At 44.0% G+C, this 22,500-nt stretch overlaps 1 protein-coding gene across 1 annotated transcript in view; it reads right to left on the bottom strand.

Annotated features, from left to right (window-relative positions):
- The window catches only part of LOC125019798 (protein MTSS 1-like), a 46,918-nt gene that overhangs the window by 13,554 nt on the left and 10,864 nt on the right, over positions 1–22,500 (bottom strand). The window contains 5 exon segments of the mRNA XM_047604759.1: positions 1,291–1,474; positions 6,257–6,268; positions 6,427–6,501; positions 6,611–6,702; positions 7,512–7,596. Of these exon segments, the coding sequence (XP_047460715.1) occupies positions 1,291–1,474; positions 6,257–6,268; positions 6,427–6,501; positions 6,611–6,702; positions 7,512–7,596 (448 nt within the window).

Genomic DNA, 22,500 nt, shown 5'->3' with positions numbered 1-22,500 from the left:
GAGCTGAAAGGAGAGAAGAGACTGGAGGAGGGAGGAGGTGAGGAGATGAGGAGTGAGGATGTGAGGAGAGGAGGAGGTGAGGAGATGAGGAGGTGAGGAGGTGAGGAGGTGAGGAGATGAGGAGGTGAGGAGATGAGGAGGTGAGGAGATGAGGAGATGAGGAGGTGAGGAGATGAGGAGATGAGGATGTGAGGAGATGAGGAGGTGAGGAGGTGAGGAGATGAGGAGGTGAGGAGGTGAGGAGATGAGGAGATGAGGAGGTGAGGAGGTGAGGAGGTGAGGAGAGGAGGAGGTGAGGAGGTGAGGAGGTGAGGAGATGAGGATGTGATGAGAGGAGGAGATGAGGAGATGAGGAGGTGAGGAGGTGAGGAGGTGAGGAGGTGAGGAGGTGAGGAGATGAGGAGATGAGGAGATGAGGATGTGAGGAGATGAGGAGATGAGGAGGTGAGGAGGTGAGGAGGTGAGGATGTGAGGAGATGAGGTCCAGTCTCCTCCAGGTCATAAACCATGACCTGCAGGACTGAGAACCTTCACAGACGTAACAAACCAGGGAACGATCGACCACATCAGACAAACCTCTGATTCATTTTTAAAACTCGTCTTAAAACACATTTTTACTCCGTGGCTCCTGTTTGTGGCTTCAGTGTTTTTTATTAATGGCTTTTAAATGTTCTGACCCGTGTGCAGCGCTTGGTTTTGGCCGTGGTTGTTTTTAACCTCTCATCGTTCCAGCCTCTTCAGGACGAAGCCAAAATAAACTGAACTCTGTTAATGAACATGTTGGAGTTGATTCATGGTCTTTGTCTCTTTTAAAATCAAGACTGAAGTTTCTGTCAGTAAAGTCAGAATCTCTCTAAGTGGTTTAGTTCTGGACGAATCAAAGTTGGAACACAGTTTAAAAGAAGAAGAAGAAGTTTTGTGTTGGTTGAATCCTATAAAGACTTTTATCAATGAAACCAGAACATGTTGCATAGATCTGTGACTGTGACTGGTCCAAAAAGCTGCTGCTGTGATGTAATGGACGACAAACACTGCAATGCATTGTGGGCTGCATCTGTGTTTTGTTGTTGTCCTTGTAGCGTGTTAGCATAAACGTTAGCGATGTGAAGTGTTAACAGTTCTCTCCTTAAAGTGGCAGATTTAAATGGAGGAATCAATGTAGACAAATCATCTCTGACCCTAAAAATGGCGCCTGGGACCTAAAATGCATCGTTTGATCATATAAATAAAGTTTGGTTGCGTTGAACCTGGTGCGTCTATAAACCCTGTCCTCTCTGATGTGTGTCTTTGTCCCCGTGTGTGGACGTCTCACTGACCACGACGGGTCTCAGCATGGACACGAAGCAGCAGAAGCGACTCCTCTCCTCCACCAGCGCCTTCCTCACCGCCTGCTTCTCCGTCTCCTCCAGCAGGAGGAACTTATCGCTGACGTCCTGCATCGCGCTGTCCAGCTGAGGCTGCAGGTCCCCGCGGCCTGGACGCACAACAACAATATAACAACACAACAACACAACAACACGACAACACAACAACAATATAACAACACAACAACATAACAACAACACGACAACAACAACACAACAACACAACAACACGACAACACAACATGACAACATGACAACATGACAACACGACAACACGACAACACAACAACAACAACATAACAACAACACGACAATATAACAACAGAACAACAGAACAACAGAACAACACGACAACACAAAAACACAACAACATGACAACACGACAACATGACAACACAACAACACAACAACATGACAACACAACAACACGACAACACAACAACATGACAACACGACAACACAACAACATGACAACACAACAACATGACAACACGACAACACAACAACAACAACACGACAACATGACAACATGACAACACGACAACATGACAACACAACAACACGACAACACAACAACACAACAACAACACGACAACACGACAACATGACAACACGACAACACGACAACATGACAACACAACAACACAACAACAACAACACGACAACACGACAACACGACAACACGACAACACAACAACAACAACATAACAACAACAACATAACAACAGAACAACAGAACAACACAACAACACGACAACACAACAACACAACAACATGACAACACGACAACATAACAACACAACAACACAACAACATGACAACACAAACAACACAACAACACAACAACACAACAACACAACACATACAACAGACAACACTAACATGACACAGACAACACAAAACAAACAACAAACACGACAACAACAACAACACAACAAAACACACAACACGACAACATGACAACACAACAACAACAACAACAACAACAACACAACATAAAACCAAACACACAACAACACAACAACACAACAACACACAAACAACAACAACATACAACAAAACATCAACAACAACACAACAACAACAACAACAACGACAACATACAACATGACAACGACAACACGACAACAACAACACAACAACAACATGACAACAAACAACAAGACAACATAACAACACACAAACAACACAACAAACACAACAACACACAACACAAACAACAACACAACATGACAACAACAACAACAAAACAACAAACAACATGACAACACGACAACAACAAACAACAGACAACAACACACACACAACAACAACAACAGACAACACAAACAAAAACAACACAACAACACACGCACAAAACAACAACCAAATCAACAACACAACACACAACACAACAGAAACAACAAACAACAACAACGAACAAATGCAACCAAGAAACTCAACATAAAACACAGAAACATTATAAAAATATGAAAGAAAAAACAAAAATTAACAAAAAATAACAACAAACGATATGATTAACCAATTTAACATTAAATCATGATATTGACATTTATTGCCAGGATCAGAAAGACATTATTGATTAATAATATATATTAAAATATTTAACTAAATATATTTCATAGTATGATTAACTATTTATTTAATTGATCATTTTATCTGATCCGAGGATTCACGAGAATTTGTTTATATTCTAGATTAAACTATTATATTTTCTTAGAGAAAAATCATTTAATTCTCATTTTAAATGAATTTTAAATTTAGTTTTACTAGATAATACTTTTATGTTACTTATTGTTTTTACTCGTGGTTTTTAACAGTGTTTCTTTCATGTGTATCTAATTTCCCTCATGGATCATTAAAGTTAATCTAAGTCTATAAAACACCAGAACGTACTAAAGTAATAAAAATGACAAAGATAAAACATCGTCCTTATGGTTAAAAGTGATTTTTCTTCTTCGCCTCTGACGAGGACGTGACCTCCGCGTTTGTTTTCCTCGCTGATGACATTTAATCCGGTTCGGTTGGTGGATGTTTCAAAGACAGAAAGAGAAACAGGAGGAGGACGACAGAGAGATCATGTCTTCACAAACTAGAGTGGAGCCATTAAACCACATTAAAGGGGAAACAAGAAACCGCCGGTATTCAAAGTCAGAACAAACCCTCATTAATCTATTTCATATCTGGATTAGTCAACAACCACATTAACACAGACAGCGCTGCTTTGATGAGACGTGTCCTAACGTGTCCTAACGTGTCCTAATGTGTCCCAACTGGATCCGGGACACATTCATCTGCTTCCTAGAATCTACGTATGAACACTGATCTGGTTTCTAGGGTTCAGGTGTGAACACTGATCTGGTTTCTAGAATCTAGGTGTGAACACTGATCTGGTTTCTAGAGTTCAGGTGTGAACACTGATCGCTATAGCGTTAGCGTCTGGACTGTTGTAGAAGTGTAAACCGTGCATTAGCTCGTATTCAACAATCACTCCTGATCTGTCTCAGACCAGAAAATCATTAAAACTCCTTCTCTGAGTCGCTCTGGACGTCATGAATTAATCATTAGAAGGAACATTAGGATTAATCCGCCACAGAAACTAGTCCCTGATCAGGTCGACTACGAGCTACAGACCAAGTACAACAACTGAGCCATGGGACTGTTGACAATAACAGAGTAAAATAAAAAAAGGTCTGTCGCAATTTTCCAGAACTCAGCTTGGACCACATCACATTTAATCAGCTGATCTCATGACTGACGGCCATTTGTTTTTCTACTCTCCTCTTTAAGGCCTTTAAGTCTCTCTCGGTAAACCCGTCTCCAGAGTTTGAGAAGAGACACAAACATGTAATTAAAGTTCCTCTTTCCTCCAGTGAGAGTCGAGGCCAGGCCTGTGGTCGGCCTCATACACGGAGACAACTTTTCCAGGCAGACGCTTCGGTGATAAAGAGACACAGAGACACAGAGACGGGTGGAGAGGACGTCCACAGGCAGGAATGTAACTCTGGTTTCCCACAGGATCCAGAGACTAGAGGAATCACTTCATCCTGGATTCTCTCTCCTCTTTTTGTCCAATGTGTCCCAGTGAGGGACCTTCTAGGTCCTTCACTGGGACACTTCTAGGACACTTCTAGGTCTCTGTTCACATGGAGACAATATGTCTCCAGCCTGGTTTCCATGGAGACTGAATCAGATATACAAAAGTTTACGTCCAAACATCAAACTCTATAGAAGTTTACTGATGAAGAGCATCGCATCTAGTGGAAATACAGGAGAAGAAGAAGAAGAAAGAGGAAGGAGAGGAGGAGCAGGGATCATATCAGGAGGGGAAGAAGGAGAGGGAACGGGAGAAAAGGAGGAGGAGATGAAGAAAGATGAGGAGAAGGGGACAGAAGGAGGAGAAGATGAAGAGGAGCAGAAGGACGAGGAGGAGATAGAGAGAAAAGGAGAATAAGAAGATGGACTAGTTCTAATTTTCTCTCGTTCCATTAATCAGAACTCATCTTTTCTTCTAACTCCATCTCTCCTCCCTCTTTCTGATTACATTCATTTCATTCCAACATAGTTTCCTCCTCCTCCTCCTCCTCCTCCTCCTCCTCCTCCTTCATACCGGGGCAGTAGGGAGTTTCCTCTGGGCCATAATAATCTGGGAGAGCCCTGGATCAGCTCAGACCACATGTGAGGTTCCTCAGGGTTCATGCCCGGGTCCTGTTGGTTTCGTGTTAGAGGCTCAGTTCAACACTTTGAGTCTCTGAGTCAAAAACAACAACGGAGCTTTTTGTTTCCAGTCATAATTCAGCCCCATGACTCAGACTGGAACGACTTGTTCCAAAAGCAGGAGCTGTTTACTTACAAAGCAGCAATACTGATAATTGATATTATTATTATTAAACCATGCTAAGAAGCTGATGCTCAATATAAAGTCCAGCTGAACCCGTTACGTCTTCTATAAACAGATATCGTCATGGTTTAGATGCAGAATCTGGAGGAACGAGGTTTTAGGTTTCTGTTTGTGGTCTGAACCGGTTTTGGTTTCATGCAGGTGAGAAGTGTTTTTAAACTGCGCATATTTAAACGCCCAGATCCTGGTGTTCAGGGTCGATAACTGGACCGTGAGCAGTGGTCTCAGTCCGGGTGGTTATCATCTATTGTCCGGGAATAAATGGCTACGACCGAAGGACCAGAATCATGGGGATCCCAGATCTGATCTGGTCGTAAACCAAAACATTCATCCAGGTTTTTGCTGCGACGTGAGACACCAGCTGTGTTTCCATTTCAGCTTTACCCTAAATAAAAGTGATATCACTGAGGTTTCCTTGAAGTGTAAGTGGTTTCCATCATCTGTTTATTATTGAGACATTTAGGTTTTGTGTATTTCTAGGGTGAATGGAAACACAGCAAATGTCTCACGGCTCATTTCTTCCAGTTGTGTCCGTCACCATGTTAAGCTCCGCCCCCAAATGATTTGATTGGTCCAGCAGATCTTTGCAGGAGCAGAATCAGTTCCCAACAGAGAGACTCCCCCTGACCCATGAAGCAGAGATGTTGCTTCCATAAAGATCCCTCAGGCCTCAAAGTCTATTTTTCTTTTAGTTCTGACTTTTTATACGTACCGGCCGACACATGCAAACGCTTCGATAGTTTCAGTGTCACACTTTTGCTTGTTCAGTAAGACAAAGAAATGTCCTTGGTTATTGCCTCGGTTGCGTTCAGGCTCTCACACAGTGTGGCGACATTTCTCTGCCGACCACAGTGGGCGGCGTTTCATATATTTCCACGTTGCTTTAGCGTCAGAAAAGTGTCCCAGTTAATTCCCTCATTTATATGTGTGACATATTAAAACCACAGTGGAAACTGCAGGAAGCTTTTCCAAACAAAGAACAACGACTCACCAAAGACATCAGCTGGACAGAGCAGAGCATGATGGGACGCCACGAGGAGGGATGGAGGCAGTTTATTGGAAAAGAAGAAAAAACATGTTTGTCATTAACTTTTAAACACAACTCCCACCAATGAAACCCAGCACAGCGTGAACCCGTGACTCTCTGCAGGACGGACAAACCTTTCTTGGCTTTCTTCTGCAGCTTCAGGGTGTCAGATGATCTCTTCTTGATCTCCTGACGGGCCTTCTTGTACTCTGTGCAGGATCAGGGACAGAAACAGTGTGAACAGAGTCAGGACAGAACAACATGCATGGTTTTTTATTTCTTTATTTGTGTTTGTGTGTGTGTGTGTTTGCGTGATACCTTTGGCATGGTCTTTGTCCAGAGTGTTGGCGACTCTCTTCCACTCCTCCATCTGCTCCTGTAGAGGGTTGATCAGACAGTCCAGAAAAACCCTGAAAACACACACAAACACACAATTTAGAGACAACAATGAAACCCAGGAACAAAATAAAGGCAGATTTGGTTGAAGGTTTGTGTTCAAGGGAAGAGTCTGGACTAAAAACACACTTCAAATATCCTACCAGCAAGTTTATAACTTTCACTTTTACTTGGTTAGTTCATTATAAAGATCTGTAATGAAAACTCAACATCTTACCAACCTGACAACGCACCTGATTTTTAAGAGAAACAGAAACTCTAGAACAAGCTAAGCCTTTGGGATTCCTTGACTTAGTGAAAGTCAGACTCATTTCCTCATTAGATTCTTGCCGTCTCATAGTTTGTTGGGTTTCCATTAGTGGCCGTGGAGCAGGACACATCGGGGACACTTTGCTTTGTGTCAGGAGACAACTGGAAGTTTTTGTGGGTCGATGTTGGCGCGTTATATCATCGTCTGAGGCTCTAACTGTGGTGATATCAGTTACTGTAGCTCCACATATCGACCTGACTGACCCCCTCCCCACACTGGGAGCGTCAATGGACTCATGCAGAGAACGGAAGATGAAGAAGAGGAGGAGGAGCAGGAGGAGGAGGAAGAGGAGGAGGAGAAGGAGGATGAGGAGGAGGAGGAGCCGGAGGAGGAGGAGCAGGAGGAAAGTATCGATGAGGAAATGTTGGTGAAGGAAGAATGATGTTTAAATCAGACTGAGAAGATGGAGGAATGTGAAGCTGAAACAGGAGGAGGAGGAGGAGGAGGAGGTTGCCATGGAGACCCGGGAGGAGATGCTACACCTGTTCATCTCACACAAACAGATCTACTCACATGGAGAACTGGCGGAGTTTGGCCTCGATGCTGCGATGCCTCATGCACATCCTGGTGAGGGCTGAGCCGATGTCCCTGGTTCCTCCTGACAACAGACGCACAATCTGTTAGTCAACACTCACACATTCAATCCTAAAAAATCTTTTAACGCGATGCTTTCAGTGAAACAAAGAAATGAATCAAAGGTAGTTAATGCCAGAGTTCTGTCTGACACATCATCACTTTCAGAATATTTCTATGATTAATAACTGACAACAAATAGAAAGAAACAGAGCACGGCTCCAACTCTACTAACATTCACCTGAACAACACAAAACCGTTAAACGAAAATGAGCAACAATGGAATAAAATGCATCAATAATCTGCACAAATCACGGACCGTACAGCTTCCTCTCTCACTGGTTCATCAGAGGAACCAATAAGTCCAGGTGGAGATAACATGACCTGGATGTTTATTGCACCATGAAACAACAAAACTTTGCTGGATGTTTAGCGTCTATGAGAACATGTGACGGTTCCTCTGTGGATTTAGTTTGGTTGAATCCGTGGTGTTTAGGTTCTATTAGTCTAATTCTTATCAGAATATGAGTCATTATGAGGTGTTTTAGTGTCTCAACCAATCTGCACACAAATGGATCCTGCAACCAGTCAGAGGCACGAATGACTTATATGAACCAGTGTTGGGTGGTCAAACCAAATACAGATTCATGGTGTTGCTGCGAGGTTTGGTGAAGGTGAGATAGTCCAGTTGTTTGGAGGTTTTTTGGTTTCAAAAAATCTGACATCGACCAAACAAACATTTATCCAAGTGTCACTACTTTTTTGCGATAAGTTCACACACCACACGACATTTCTCACACTGAGAAGTGATGAAACTCAATGCACATTAATAACAAACTATATATAACAGAGATTAATAATATATGAAAGAAAGAGGCCACAGCTTCTAGAATCAGAGACCTGTCAGCCAATCAGAAAGTAGGATTTCTGGTTGCCAGGCGAAATAACTGCACGGTAACCACACCCTCCACTAATGCTGTTAATAAAAGAGTTTATTTGGTTTAAAGGAGTTTGTTCTTTATTGAGTAATAGACTGATAAATAATTATTATTAACACACTTCAGAGATCTATGAGCCTGCATCGCTTTTCTAAAAGACATGTGAGAAATGTGCTGAGTAAAAGTTCTGTATTTTGACTTTCATTCATTAGAATCACGAGTGTCTCTCCTTTGTAAACAGCGTCATTTAACCTGTATTACTACAAGTGTGGAATTAGGGATTATAACCGAGAGTTAACCCCCATACGTCTGTCCTCCAGGCACCACATGAAGCCACATGAAGCCACATGAAGCCACATGAAGCCACAAATACTTCGATTGTCAGATCTTTGCTGGAGCACAGTCAGTTTCCAACGGAGACTCTGAACCAACTTCTCTACCTCCAGCTTCCAGCCTTAAGGTTTGTTCTTTAGTGGATGAAGATGCTTCTCCATGAATCTGGACCGATCAAAGAACACGAGTCTAAAACCCTTTAATCCTTTGCACAGTATCACGTTGGACTTTGAACCTTTAACTGAAGGTGAATCTGAGCCCCAGAGCTTCTCATAACTTTCCATTAAATTGAAGAAGAGTTGGACCTTTCGCAGGCAGACGGGTTCGGTGTGAACCTTGCTCAAGGACACTCCAGCGGGGCGGAGGCCATCCGGTCACGGAGCTGATTGTCACTGCAGCAGAAGCTCCACAGGCACCAGAAGGAGCCAGATGGTTGTCCCCTCTCTCCCCCAGAAAAGAGCTCTCCCTCCTGGGGAAAGGTTGAGCCGAGCTCTGCCTGTCAGCCTGGAGCTCGTGTCCCTGCACATGTCAGGACGTTTATTCTCAAACTTTGGCCTCAACTTCATCCCTAACGCACATTTTTTGGATTTCATACGCTGCACTCTGATCTCTAATCAGCTCCTCACGTCTTTTTTCTCTTAGGTTGATAAACGTGTTCTCTCGGTGTCTCTGAGCTCCTGGGACGGGAGGGTTAGTACAGGAAGGAGTGTGTTGGATGGGGTGGGGTGACGAGCACTGCAATGCACCACTGACTCCTCTTCCTCTGCTCTTCTATCTCGTCTTCAGCGTCTTTACAGCCACGACGGGGCAGCAGCTCAGACTCAGAGCCTGATATGAGCAGGACATAAACATGACGTAAGGTTTTAGGGATATTTCTGTGCTGGTTTTAGAGGAAAACTGACAAACGTAATTTCACTAAAGTCAAAAACCAAAATCAGGTTAATCTGTGAATAGTTATTGAGACTGTAACGTACTCTATGTCCTCAGTCCATTCTCTTCTTTCACTCTTTCTTTTTTAAGTCTTAAACCTTTCAAACAACTTTTCTTGGATTTCTTTTAACGTCTAACTTCATCCTTCCTGACCAGCAGAGACGGTGCGTTCATAGAAACGTGTCAATGTGTCCATAGTTTCTACCTCCAACCCTTTTCCTTCCAGCCAGTTCTACCTTCATCGTTTGCGCTGCAGCCTCGATCTGTCCTTGTGTCTTCAGTAAATATTCATTGTGACATTTGTCTTTTCCTTGTTGAACTACAGTTGTGTGTCAAAGTTGCACATTTTAGTTTTGTTTCTAAAATAAATGAACCTTGGTCTGTGTATTTTTCTGCAGCAGTTACCGGTGGATATTTTAGATACGGTGGAGACGACTACTGAGATATTTCTGCAGTGAATGCTACTTCCTTCATTTATTGTTTGTTACTGATGCTGAGCAGATAAACTCTGCATGGATCCATGTTTCAAGCCTTTATTTGTGCCACAGTGAGGAAGCATCGCTCCTCGTCCTCTTTCACACCGTCTCTCTCTTCACACGTCATCATCCGCTGTCTCCCACCATGTCTCACTCTGTCCTTGTCCTCTCTCCTCGTCCTCTCTCCTGACTCTTTTAGACGAGACGCTACCTCCTCTCTTCTCACCTCCTCTCTGCTGCTGCTGCTTCTCTGTGAGAAACGAGGTGTCAAAGCTCAGCATCCATGCAGGATGACTTGCTTTCAGCCGGGAGCGTCGGCAGAACTAAACCGGAGGTTTAACTGCAGAGCTTCAGACGCTGTTCGCTGATGAGCTTCATCTGGAAGGTTTACTCGACCAGAACACGCTCGTCCAGCTCCAGATTCGGATGTTCTGATGGTTCAGACTTCTGGCCTCAGTTTCCAGTGCAGCTTTTTATTTCTCAACCTGCACCTTCGGCTGCAGATCTCAGCACCACAGCACTTAGAGACGAAGGGTTTAAGCCGAAGCGCTTTGTGTGCATGTGGAGTTCAAAGCTTCAGTTTCCAAAGCTGAACACAAACACAGGGTGAAACAAAGGGAAGGTGATCGCTCCAAGAAAACAGCTGAGGGAAGGTAATGTGATCTAATCCAGCCTCAGGTTTTCAGCGCTGAGCCAAGACGCTGCCTGGACAAGTCCTCCACAAAAACACAAAGCTGCTGCTGAGTCTTCCATACTTCACTTCAAACGTCACAGACACTAGTCCAGCTCCTGCAGGGACACAATCAGACCAGTTTACAGCTGAGGAACCAACCCGGTGTCAGACCCAGACGACCCAATTCACTGGGACAGAGCGGCGTCTCTTCAGTCTGCAGACTCAACAGCCCTGGGGGTCAAAGACCAACGAGACGTGAGAGCATCGTTCTTCAGAAACAAAGACAAATCTCCTCTTCTAAATGAATCTGTAGGAAACTTCTGATTCTGTACTTTGCTCCAGTGTTTCCACTTTACAGCTGCCTCAGGACTCAGACTCATGTTAGCAGCATTCACAAATACAAACACCAGGAGCAGCCTCTGGTTCAGGGCCTCGGCCTTTGATAGACCAGAGACTGAACCAAAAACCCACCGGATTAGTGGGCTCCACCTGAGCCACGTCTACGTTTTCCTTATCGTTGTAATGGGACGATAAACTTCACACCAATAAACTTATATTTAATATAAGAAGAAGCAGAAGTGTCTTGTTGCAGATGATCATTTAAATACTTGATAGAAATAATCCCATGATGAATGTTTTTATGCTTCTATAATGTTACCAGGATCAGATCATCTCACAAGCGTCAGCAGATTTCTACAGTGACAAACTTCCACTGAAGCAAATTCCACCGGAGGCGACAGAGACTGGAAATAACCTTAATTTAAAAGAACCTGGTCAAGACTCCTGACCGATATTCTTCCCTCGAGCGACTCTGGTGGACGCGGAGAAACCGGGCGGACGAACGGACGTCGAGGAGCGACCTGGAATCTGAGGCTGGAATTCAAAGCGACTCCCACTGGGACGTGAACTCATTCCTGCAGGAGCTGCTCCACACGAACGCTGGAGGAACTGGAGCAGCTGAACATGGGCCCAGCAGGCGGGCCAGTAAATCACCGTCCTGCACCATCACACTATATTTCTTGTCTAGTTGCTGCAGGGAGGTTACGGCTGCAGAGCTATTTTTGAGAAGTGGAGCAGGAGGGAGGAAGAAAAGAAAGAAGATGAGGAACCCACAGGATTCAACAGGAGAGAGAAGGAAGCATTAAAGTCTCAGACGTAGCTCTTGTTGCTAACGCTAACTCCTCTGCTTCCTGTGTTCTAGCTGAACCACAGAAACCTGCAGCCAGTGACCTCCTTCTTTTAATTATGTCAGTAACTGAACGTCACGAACACATTAAACACTCAGAGGAACAGTTCACTACGTTCTCCAGTGAATTTATTCCAATCTACATCCTCTTTCCTGACGTAGAACCAGCGGCACAAAGGTGGAAACTCAACTGGAGAACATTAGATTTGTTCCCTTTATTATCATTAAATGCAATCTGCTAATAATTAATATTTCATGTGTCTCAGTTATTCAGCTTTTATACATTTTTAATGTTACATAGATTTTTATGTTGTTATTTGACTTAATGGGAGCAGCTGCAACAGAAACTATTTCCTTTTATATAATAAAATATTCTGGTTCTGTTTTATACATCTATCTATATATCATCCATGGGAAAAATTTAAAAAGTTAAATAAAAAATGAAAAGAGATTTTAACCGTAGCAGAAGTGGTGGATTCTTTGCAACCTTTGGTTTTACCTGAGAAAACAGAAATATTAAGTAGTTTCCAATAAAACGTGTTTAACTGGCTCCTGCTCCGGGTTTGACTTCAGTTAAAGTTAAAGTTTTTACTGCATTTGTGCAGAAGAAACAGAGTTTTAGGTCAGTTTATAAAAGCTAAACCAGAACTTTAAGCCAGAAGTCTGATCGGTTCAGTCCCTTTAAAAGCAAATGTTTAAATTAACATCCATCAGACTTTAGATGAAATCAAACTTCACAGAATGTGAATGAGCTTCTGCAGCCAGAACCCTGCAAACAGCTCAGCATCCTCAGCTTTTATCCGAGCTGCAACACCTGAGCTCCACAAAACCAACGAAGAAGAAGGAGGCGGCGGCCTGTGGGGTCCAGGACCAGCCGGTCTACCGAGGCCCCCGTTGAAGCAGCTGCAGGGTCTTGCCTGCCGGTTGCATCAGTCGTCTCTGTCTCTGCATTTAGCCAAGGTCACTTTACCACTTCAACGCGTCTCGCATGTCAACAAGCAGCAGAAGCATCTCTTTAATGCAGAGGCACAAATACCCGCGTCCAGCCGCTACACGGCGTCAAAGGTCACAGCGAGCTCAGCTGGATACGAGAAGGAACGAGGGGTTTAGATCTGGTCTCAGACGTCTCATTCAGGAGCCGCTCTGCAAACACTTAAACACCAGCTCTGAACAGATTCTACGAGATCATATTAAAGACTTTTAGAATCTAAGGACAAAAAGGAAATATTTGCATATTTCTAAGGGCAGAACATCTCGTTTAAAAAGGTCAGAACTGAAGGAGACGATGGACCAAACGTGTCCTTTATTTTGCTGCGTAGCTGCAAACATGAGAGGGTTAATGAGTCAGTGACGCCGATATTCATTTTTAATATTTGCCAGATTTATGCAGAAGTATTTAAAAACAAGGAGCTGAGTTTAAACTTTTAAAAAAAATGTGCCTGATTCAGAGTGTTTGATTTGTCGTGAGCCAGATTTTTACCTCTGAGCTCATTGGTCTGAGCCGTAGAACACGTGTGACGGAGCGTTTGGAGTAAAGTGAATTCCTCGCAGCCCGTCCAGGGTCGACGGGGTCGTACAGTCCTGGAATACCACACACGGACCCGGGGAGGGAGCGGCCCCAGGATGCCAGGCGGCTCAGGCGGCTCAGGCTGCAGGCCCGGGATGCCTGTGTGTGGGGGGGGGTTTTTACAGTAGAGTCCTGGGATTCTCTGAATATTCGTCCTCTCTGATTACGTCCTGCAGCTGAGAAACGTTCATGACCACTTGCTTCAGAATTGTTTGCTGCTGCAGGTGTTTCTGAATCAACCGTGGACACACATTTATACATTTTTCCGACTGCTGAGCCGTTACGGTTACAGCCGACACGCTGGGGGGGGGACTGTCAATCATCAGCGGGGGGACAGCTGGTGTCCAGTCAGCTGCTCACTGATCTGCAGCTCTGAGCACAACACAGGAAATAAATCACAGGAGCAGGAGTGGATCCTCTCGTCTTTTCACCTGAGAGACTCTGAGTCCATGTTGGAGGGAACGGACGCGTTTTGTGCTTTTTGTAATATTAGTTGTGTGAAAATCATTCTGCAGATGAAATAATCTCTGAAACAGATGGAATCCAGTTGCTGCAGGAACTGAGCAGTGACATCCAGTTAACTGTGACACAGTATGATGTAGGTTAATACATTAAATATGTTTATATGCACAAACATCTTTAACACGAAGCTTTTTCTTTCTAATTGATTTAATTTAATGTAGTGGGAGCTGATCTCTGCTCTGTTCTGTTTATAGGTTCATTGTCTCCAGTTCTTGCTCTGTTGTTTTCACCTTCTGTACAGTCTGGTCTGGGTCTGGGTCTGGGTCTGGGTCTGGGTCTGGGTCTGGGTCTGGGTCTGGGTCTGGTCTGAGTCTGGGTCTGGTCTGGGTCTGGGTCTGGGTCTGGTCTGGTCTGGGTCTGGGTCTGGGTCTGGTCTGGTCTGGGTCTAGGTCTGGTCTGAGTCTGGGTCTGGGTCTGGGTCTGGTCTAGTCTGGGTCTGGGTCTGGTCTGGGTCTAGTCTGGGTCTGGGTCTGGGTCTGGGTCTAGTCTGGGTCTGGTCTGGGTCTGGTCTGGTCTGGGTCTGGGTCTGGGTCACTAGTGTCCATGTTTTCCAACTTTATTGACCGTAACTGACAGACAGACTGAAGCAGAGCGGCCATGTTGTTTTCAACTCCTCAGCTTCTCTGTTTCTCCATCAATGAATCATCTGGAAATAGTTACAACAACAACAACAACAACAACAACAACAACAACAACAACAAAATGCGCCAAAACACAGTGTCAGAGTGTAACTATGGACGGCAGCAGAGGAGACGGAGGGTAAACATCAGTTACTAGAGCGCAGAGAGGAGGACGAGGAGGACCAGACCAGACCAGACCGGACCAAACCAGACCAGACCAGACCGGACTGGACCAGGGACGTCACGATTACAGTTTTCTTTAGTACGATTATTGTCAGAGAATTTATCAGGATATTACAATAATCACGATTATTATGCGTTGACTGATTTCTCAACTCATTCACATGTAAAATCACATGAAAGGTCTTAAAGTTTCCTTTATTTCTATCTTTTGATGCTAAAATATAATTATATTACTAATTATATTTAAGTATCTGAAGAACCTGCAGGAGAAATGTTTGAATTATTTAAGTCATGAACTTCATCTCTACCAGATGTTTAAGTTTTAATCGTTTTTAATCGTTTGTCTAATTTTATGTGGCCTCATATAAAACTTATTATTTTGGTTAATTTATTTATGTTTAAATTACAACATAAACAAATGAGTAAAGCATGAAACTAGAAGCACAAGTGTAAAAGCGCTGGATGGAGCTGAACGTTTATGCACAGATGGGAGGAAGAAAAGCAGGTGATGCTGAGGACATGGACTACACGGCGCTTTCTCTACACGTCACAGAGACAGAGACACTGAGACAGAGACAGACACAGAGACAGAGACACTCAGACTGTCCGACGATTAAAAAAAAAAAAAGCGATCGACCCCGCGTCGCACTCGGACACAATTAATTGCAATGACACGCTAACATTTAATTTCCTACTAATTCAATGCAACGTTTGAAAAACACTGACGTATTTTAATGTTACTGTGTATTTACCTTTATTTTGACACACAAAGTCCCGCAGGTGGCCAAACATATTCGATGCGTTTCCTCCTGTGACTGACTTTTATAACATGATTTACATGTATCGGAAATATTCCCAGAGGCTGATTTAACACGTTTGATCGGGGGAAGTAACTCTTCTGCCATTTTCCCCACATGCAGCCTCTCACCTGCGACCTGCCGGGACCAAAACAAAGCAACACGCGCAGGCGCGGCAACACGTGGGTGCTGCGTTACTCTGTTTTCGTTCCGTTTGAGTTGCCCTTAACTATGGTTCCGGAGAAATATTTTCTGACGGTATTCAGGGAAAAGTTGCGATCAATTAATCGTAGCGCTTAATACCGCGATTAATTGTGAAATTGAGTAATCGTGACATCCCTAGACTAGACCCAGACCCAGATCCAGAACCAGAACCAGAACCAGACCCATACCAGACCAGGATATTGGTCATAATGTTATGGCAGATCGATGTATATGCTAAGAGATGACCTTTGACCTTTAAAGGTTTTTGCTTCCAAACATTAAATTTGCTAAAACGATGGAAATATAATCTCATGGGTGAAGTTACATGAGTGTCAGTAGTGAACAGTGTGGGAGGTCTAGTGTGTGAGTGTGTGTGTGTGTGTGTGTGTGTGTGTGTGTGTGTGTGTGTGTTTCTCAGCTACTAAAAGCCTGTCGGGGCAGCTGCCTTTATTCTGTTAAACCAGATACACTTTGATCCTCCTATCACTCCCTGGAGACGCACAACACACACACACACACACACACATACACACCTCAGCTGTTTAGTGGCAGCATGTGAACCCCCCCACCACCACCCCCCCAGAACTCGACCGTGAACTAACCCCCGCTACATCACTTCCCCGCAACCAGACCTCCTGAAGCTGCCTCGGGGCGAGGGCGGAGGAGAAGGTGGAGGAGGAGGAGGAGGTGGAGGAGGAGGGGGGAGGAGGTGGAGGAGGAGGTGGAGGAGGAGGGGGGAGGAGGAGGTGGAGGTGGAGGAGGAGGAGGAGGAGGAGGTGGAGGAGGAGGGGGGAGGAGGAGGTGGAGGTGGAGGTGGAGGTGGAGGAGGAGGTCTGGAACAGCTGCCAGCTTCTTGTTGCCAAAGCTCCAGGAGCAGATTTGGTTAAACCAGTCTGTGTTTTCAAAGGAGCCGTGGAGGAGTTTACAGTAAATGAAAGCGTGAGTAATGTCCAGGTCTGAAGGAGGCAGGTCCACGGAGCTCATGTCTGTGTAGCTGTGAATTATTTACCAGCCGTTCAACCTTTACAAGCAGCTCTGACCTCCTGCTGCGCAGAGACACAACCACAACACAAACCTTTAATCCTCTCCTCAGGAGCTCTGGTCCTCGTCTCCTCCACGTCGCTCTTTCTTCTGCACGATTTCTCATTTGTTCTCGGTGGATTTTCAGCGCAGATCTCGTAACGTCGGAGTAAAAACACAGAGTCTACGGCGCCCGAGGCCCGAGGCCCGGCTGCAGAGGGAACGCTTAATTATTCCGTGTGATGCTCCCTCAGACGGGAGGAGACTCACAACTAATTAGGAGCTGTTTGTGTGAGATAAAAAAAAAAGGAGCAGGCACATCCTCACCTGCTGGGAGCCACTGGTTAATAATTCAAACGCACCCTGTGGCTGAAAATACAGAATGTGAAGGAGGATTTACAGGGTTTCAGCCAAAAGAGTTCACTTTGTTTCTCCATCAGCTGTTTGCTCCAGGACGGAGGGTTTTTATCCTCACCTACAACAATGAGCACGTAATATAACAACGTAATATAAGATAAATCTGTTTAGATTCAATCCTTTAAAATACAGAAGCATCCGTTCATCTGAAAGCTTCTCGAAAACCTATAATCCCATCACAGTTCTTCTTCTTGCCTTGTTTGTTGTAATAGTTGTAGTTTTTTATATATTTTTTGATATTCTTATATCTTTTTCTTTAGTCCACCCATGTGGTTCTTGTTATCCCGGTGGTTCTTCTTCTTCTTCTTGTTCTTCTTCTGAACTGTTGATCTTTGCTTCTTTTCCTCATCAGAGCGTTTGATGTTTTTCTCGACTGCGTTTGAGGAAACACTGACCGACCTTGTGTCGCGTTACGCAGTGAAGCTGCTCCAGCCATAATTAGCAGTTAATCTGCACAAATGACAAATTAATTTCTTTAGTCGCACGAGTCTGAAGATCTGGAGGTGACAACGTGAAAATGAGTAGTTTTCACCCAGACGTGATGATCAGGCTCCTCCACATTCATCATTCATTCAACACTAATGAGACTGTGACGTCAACACGGCTGCTGCTGCTGCTGCTGCTGCTGCTGCTGCTGCTTGTTGCCGTGGTAACGCCATACCATAGTGAAGCCCTGTAAGACCACACATGGTCTCTGGTCCGGCATTAAACAGCACAGAGGAGAGTAAAACCAACGTGTGATCAGATTTTAAAGAAACATCTCATTCAGACACTAGAGAACTGGTTCTGGCCGTTAAAGTAGCGCCAGACTTCACCCGTGCATCATATGTGCAAACATGAGGACACAGGTGCAACAATATTCAACCTGCATGTAAAGAAAGCATCGTTCACGCTGCTTTCGTACCCGTTTTGAACTCTTTTTTTTATTGCCTCCTTGGATTTGGCTCAAACGTGTGTCAGTCTAGACCTGGATCCAAACTACGCTCTTGGACTGAATGTGGATCTGGCTCAATGTTGGACTTAAAATAAGCAGCGTCGCCGCGAGCCAAGATTCTTGAGGGGTAAAAGAAAAAAACAGAACGGGACACGCTTCCAGACTTTTAAACATTTCCAAGCACTGTTGTGATTTCAGCTTCTCTGCTCTGATTCCTTCTCGACAGCCGACAGGTTTGAGCATTTGAGTGACGTCATCTTGTCCCAGCCGACTAGAAGGACGGTGGCAGACAGAGGCCTCGACGCACTGCAACTTCAAACACATGCAACGCATAGAAAATACACAAGTGCACAGACTAGAAATACTTCCAGGAAATATCTTCAGCCCTAAAACGTCCCAGAATAAACGTTTAAATATTACTGAAGCCACTGATCTGCAGATAAAATGTGTCTGACGTCAGATTATTTGAATAATAAAAAGCAAAACTCTTGCTAAAGGTGAAATAAACCTCGTATCTAACTCCACTGACGAGTCCTAAAACTTTAATAACAAGCAGCGTCATCACTGGTTCCCATGGAAACGTCTCTGTTGTCGTCTCCTCGCAGGATGTTTCTGTCTTTGCTGGTGTTGAGAGAATTTACTGCACGTTTGCTGCCAAAGGCTGAGAAGTCAAGACGGCGTCAGAGCTGCTGCAGACGTCAGAAAACGTGTCCATCTAAAAAGTCTGGAGAACGGACCAGAGTCAGAGCAGAGATCAGGCCTTTAAAGATCAGACGATGAGCCCACGGTGAAGAGGCCGGATCGTAGCAACAGGACTATTTAAAAATAGTTTTAGTGTCATGAGCAGCGGCCGGCGGCTCATGTCCTAAATCTGTGACCGTCTGACCTGGACTCTGCAGAAACCTCAGAGCGCAGGAAATCTGAGCCGCTACAACTCGGCCGGTGGGATGAGGAGTCGCAGCACGACATCGTCCTGAATGACTGACTACGGACCGACACACTGACAGCGACGCTTCCCTCCGATAAACACAGATCCTCACACAGCTTCTCCTCCTCCTTCTTCTCCCTTCACAGCCTCCAGGTTCCTCCAGGGCTGATGTCAGCGAACGATGAAGAAAGAAACTGTTTCCTTCCAGGTTATTAAATAAAACTGACCACAAACACACAAAACATATATATTTATATATATATTCTACTGGCTGAGAGAAGCGTTACTGCAGTAGATCCACATAATGAACTATTTCATTGTCATGATGAGTGATATTGTAGAATAATTCCACACTAGTGGTAAAACAGGTTAAATGAAGCTGTTCACAGAGAAAAGCTCTGACTCATGATTCTAATGAAGTGAGCAAATTTAACAAACACCTTTTAGGAACCAAGGCAGGAGCCTTAAGATCTGAACTAATGTTGGAGTTACATATTTGTTTTTTTGTTTGTTTGTTTGTTTTTTGAAAGACGTTTGTTTGAAGATAATTTATCAGTTTATTACTCTAATAAAGGACAAATTCATTTAAACCAAATAAATACTTTTATTTAAGGTTCAGGACAAACAAATAATAATGAAGCTTTTCTTGGCATGTGCAGTATTTGCAGTATTTGTAGTATTTGCAGTATTTGCAGTATTTGCAGTATTTGTAGTATTTGCAGTATTTGCAGTATGTGCAGTATTTGCAGTATTTGCAGTATGTGCAGTATTTGCAGTATTTGTAGAAGGCGCGGTTACCGTGCAGCCTTTTCACCTGGCAACCAGAAATCCTATTTTCTGATTGGCTGATAGGTCTCTGACTTTCACTCCATAGATACTGATCATGTATTTCATATGGTTTTAAATATATAGATATTAAATGAGACACTGATCTTGGTTTGAAGACAATAAACCCCCATTCTCTGCTTCCTCTTATTAAATTTAACCGGGAGACGCGTTTAAATTTAGTCCAAACGCTTTAATCTCTGTTGAAGTTAATTCCTCGTCAGTATCTTTTACAGCAGACGGACTCTAAACACTCGAGCTGAATCAGTTCCCAGTTGGTTTTCATCTTTCTAAGAACGTTCTCTGACTGTGCTGCTACCGGCCAAGTTCTCACGTCCATGGAAGAGGAAAGGAAGCGCGACAGGCTGCGTTACTTCCATCCTTAACGGGACGGATTCAGGAGTGTTTTTTTTAAGCTTCGGATGAAAACCGCTCCACCATCTGCTGCTCTTTTACTTTTTTCTTGGTGCATCTGAGGCTCAGCTGCTCCGTTTATATCTGAGAACAAAAACTCAGACATTTCTAAATGCACTTTATTCTCCTTCAGTTAAACATGAATGTGGCTTCGCTGTGATGTCACACTTTCTCAGACATTTCAGGGTCTTGATCTCTGTTAATTATTGATGCCAGTGGCTTTAATCTCCTCTCATCTATGGTTAGAGATTATAAACATAATGAAACACTCTTCATCTCATGTCTTTTTCCTCTTGTGTGCAGATCATCAGGGTTCTGACACCTCTGAGCCCAGGAAAAGCTTCTGATTCACATCTGAAGAACAATGTGTTATTATTATTAGGGGCCTGAAAAACACCTGGACACCAGCTGACTGTGGTTCACCTCCTCTTTTCCTCCTCTCCTCCTTCCTTCCATCCTTATCTTCCCTCTGCTTCCTTCCTTCCTGTCTCATCACATTCCTCGTCCTCCTCTCTGACCCAGATACCAGGCGTTGACATGTTGACGTGGTCCCTGCCAAAAAAAGGACGCCGCTCACCGGGTCCCTTTAAGGACCACATCCTCCCCGGCAGCAGGTTGCTACGGCAACCGCACACCAACACACCAACACACCGACACACATCCGCACGAAAACACACAAACAGATAGAGAGATGAATGGAGGAGGACACTCACCGTCTCTCATCTCCATCACAGACGGACAGACGGATAGATAGATAGATAGATAGATAGATTGATAGATAGATGGATAGATAGATAGATAGATAGATAGATGGATAGATAGATAGATAGATAGATAGATAGATAGATAGATAGATAGATAGATAGATTGATAGATAGATGGATAGATAGATAGATAGATAGATAGATGGATAGATGGATAGATAGATAGATAGATAGATAGATAGATAGATGGATAGATGGATAGATAGATAGATAGATAGATTTCCATCTCGTTGCCATGACCACCAGCCGTCCGTCAGCCAAACTCCTCCCTCCCGCCTCCCTCCATCTTTCCCACCATCCCTCTCTCCCCCAGCACCATCTGCCCTCCATCTTCTCCTCCCATCTCAGCCTCCTGCTGGATTCTAACCTACTTCACGTTACAGTAACTGGTGTCACTGTGGATGTTAGCAGCAGATCATCTACACAGAATCCACTCAGGTCAAAGTGAAGACAAACACCAACAACAAGAGAAACGTTTCCTCCTAATCTCAATCAACAACCTGTTTCCTTATTTCCATTAAAAGTGGCCAAAGAGAATGAATTAAAAACGACACGTTAAAAAAGCAAAAACAGCGTTTTCCTTTCTTTTTTTATCATTACAATTATTATTTTTCTTTCTTTCTTTTTTCCACTTGTTTGAGGTTCTGTTTTGTAAAATTATTAAAAATGAAGTGTCATTTCTGGGCGGCAGCTGCAGCAGGAGGACGACTCAACACAACACACACACACACACACACACTCTGCAACTGTGACAGGATCATTCAAGCTACACCCACCAGCCATAACATTATGACCACCTTCCTGATATTGTGCAGGGGACGGACGTGTCCTGAGGGTCAGTGGTGTTGTTTGAGTTGATCCTGAAGCGTCTCTGATGGCTGCTGCCTTCAAGGAGTGTCACTGTTATAGGAGGGGGGTGGGGGGTCTGGTCTGGTCTGGTCTGGGTGGGGGTGCTACATGTCTACGTAACATTCACACCAATGAATGAAAAGTCCACAAGTTTCCCAGCAGAACATTAAACTGTCACAACACGGTTTAAATGTCAGTGGTCATAATGTTGTGGCTGATCGGTGTACTCTGTGTACTAGGCCGATAAACTCAGAGCTGCTTCCTGCCTCTTCTAATCAATCCAGGAGGAGACGTCTGATCATTAGCCAGTAAGAGAAAAGTAGAAATCAATAGAGAACATGAAAACTGC

This window comes from Mugil cephalus, chromosome 14, assembly GCF_022458985.1.
Source record: "Mugil cephalus isolate CIBA_MC_2020 chromosome 14, CIBA_Mcephalus_1.1, whole genome shotgun sequence".
In the NCBI taxonomy this organism is placed as follows: Eukaryota; Metazoa; Chordata; class Actinopteri; order Mugiliformes; family Mugilidae; genus Mugil; species Mugil cephalus.
This window is presented reverse-complemented; position numbering and strand designations above follow the sequence as displayed.